Source organism: Nematolebias whitei, unplaced genomic scaffold, assembly GCF_014905685.2.
Source record: "Nematolebias whitei isolate Nwh7 unplaced genomic scaffold, NemWhi1 Nwh_scaf_9142, whole genome shotgun sequence".
In the NCBI taxonomy this organism is placed as follows: Eukaryota; Metazoa; Chordata; class Actinopteri; order Cyprinodontiformes; family Rivulidae; genus Nematolebias; species Nematolebias whitei.
Window position 1 is genome coordinate 1 of NW_023627687.1, and position 2,465 is coordinate 2,465.

Consider the following 2,465-nt stretch of genomic DNA (forward strand, 5'->3'; position numbering starts at 1 on the left):
GCTGTGTGTTCCCCAGTAAGTACTGGTTAACTCCCCATTAGCTCCTGATTTGTTCCTTAGGTGTTCCCAGTAATTAATCAAATTGAGTGTACCTTATTGTAAAGTGTTACCTAAGGCTGTCCGGTGGTTTCAGGAACACGTGTTGACAGGAAGTGAGTCCATCACGTGGAGAGAGTAAAGAGGAGTCAACAGAACGACCAAACATTAAAACGTTACTGGTTCAGCGTGTCTCTGCCGACCAGGTGAACGCTTCATACGGAGGCTGCTTCAAGTCAATTCTTTGCCTTTTGATCTCGTTAGTCGAGTCAAAATGGCCGCCTGGGTAAAAAACGTTTGTGCTTTTTACAAAAGTTTACGGAGACGTACTCACCCAAGAAAGTCAGATAACCGAATGTGGCGGTGAAGAAGTACATGATGAACATCCCCAAGATGGAAACGTTGCCAATGTTTTGCATTCTTCTCTTGGTTGGACTTGAGGAAAACAACATGGAGAGGTTTTACTCAGGGACATGGAAGGCGTTTATTTAAAGATTAAACTCTTCCACGGTGCCAGAACATTATCGTATGACAGCAGCAATCTTTAGTTCATCCTCCATGTGCACGGGTTATTAATAGACCTTCAGACTGCTGCACTCTGCTCTGGACCTGATTCAGTTCTTCTGAGCCACAACAAGAATGTGATGAGCACGATTTTGTGGTTTGCTGTTGGGGAGCAGATTTAGAAAACCGTAAATCTTACTTTCTGAGTTCGGTGTAGATGGGAAGCACTTCAGGGTGACACACGAACGCAAAGGCCAGGATGGGGATGGTGTACGCCGTCTGCAAATGGAGTGACGGATCGGTTTCACTTTTCATGGAAGGACAAACTGAGGAACACATGCAGCTGAAATACGACGCGCACTCGAGTCGTTTCGGACCGTACATGTTCTCAGACCTCTGAGTGGCACCCAAGCTCCAAATGAAGGTTTGTGATAGCCCGGTCCTGGTCCTGGAGGGCCACCAGCCCACATGTTTGAAACGTTTCCCTGCTCTTCAGCGTGTCGTACAGTTTGCAGACGCCTTCTGGTCGCCCATTCATTCAAATCAGTTGTGTCGAGGCAGAGGAACATCTAAAACGTTCAGGATCGTGTCCAACAAGGACCAGGACCGGGTCTACAGCGTGGACCCTCAGGTCTGACCACCTTACCTCCTGGTTGATGGTGAAGTATTTGATGGTACACGTGTCTTCTGGGCTGACCTCGCTCACAGAATGGTTGCCAAACGTCTCCAGAGGACAAGGGATGTTGAATTTTTTGTAGATGACCTGATGTGACAGAGAGAGGAAGGACAAATATGGTCAATCAAACTTCTGGAAAAAATAAAAAGATTTTCTGAACTTCTTGTTACGTTTTGAAAACAGTTTGTGGCGTTTAATGCAACTCGTCCCACAGGTGTGAGGCTGGGTTTAAAAAGCACAAGAAGAACGCAACAGGAAGAGGCGGGACCCTGCTGATGAGCAATCAATCAATGTCAATCAATGTCAATCAATGTCAATCAATGTCAATCAAGTTTATTTCTCTTTTGTTTGTTTCCTTGGTATTTATCAGGATATTCTGTGATTTCTGCTAAAAGTTGGACATTTTCTTTAAAAATCATGAAAGTTGTCTCATTCTTGTCAATGTCTTGTCTGTTTACACAGAGGGGGCGGAGCCTAAAACTGGTACTAGAACCAGCCAGTGGGATCTCTGGTTTGTCATGGGAGTCCGCTGATGGTCCTGGCAGTTCTCTGAGGGCTTCACAAGGTTTGACAACAAACTGCGGTGGAGGTTTTTGGTGCTGAACACACAGAAACGTACGTTTTACACCAAATCAAATCTAAACCAGACGACGTCACAAAAACCATCAACAGTCTCTGGACTCAATCCAACACGAGGAAACAGGAAGTCTGATCTAGTCAGTTCTACACCTGTTCCCTGTACCATTAATATTAACCTTTATCTGACCGGACAAACCCCACTGGCATCACAGACCTCTTTGGAGAGATCCTCCTGGACCTGAAGGCAACATGCACCCTATGTTTTTAGTCTGTGGGAGGAAACCGGAGTACCCGGAGAAAACCCACGCAAACACAAGGAGAACATGCAAACTGCACTCAGAACGAGCCCAAGCTCAAACCAGGGGATTGAACCCACGACCTTCTTGTGGTGAGGCAACGGTGCTAACCGCTGAGCCATAATGTTGTTTCACTTGTCACAGCTGCATCCGCTTCTCTCATCAGCCCCACAGTCCCCTCTCTCTGCAGGTGGACGTCACTGCTATGAGTGTCTCGCCCGTGTCTCGCTCGTGTCTCACCTGTGTCTCGCCCGTGTCTCACCCGTGTCTCGCTCGTGTCTCGCCCGTGTCTCGCTCGTGTCTCGCTCGTGTCTCGCTCGTGTCTCACCCGTGTCTCGCTCGTGTCTCGCCCGTGTCTCGCCCGTGTCTCGCCC

At 47.7% G+C, this 2,465-nt stretch overlaps 1 protein-coding gene across 1 annotated transcript; it reads right to left on the minus strand.

Annotated features, from left to right (window-relative positions):
* Nucleotides 1–370: 370 nt before the first annotated feature.
* On the minus strand, nucleotides 371–1,303 carry LOC119429860 (sodium-coupled neutral amino acid transporter 3-like; the record flags this gene model as incomplete). The annotated part of the gene is made up of 3 exons (XM_037697388.1): nucleotides 371–471; nucleotides 740–819; nucleotides 1,187–1,303. Coding segments are annotated over 3 exons (298 nt in total), but the record flags the coding sequence as incomplete, so codon positions are not given.
* Nucleotides 1,304–2,465: the final 1,162 nt, after the last annotated feature.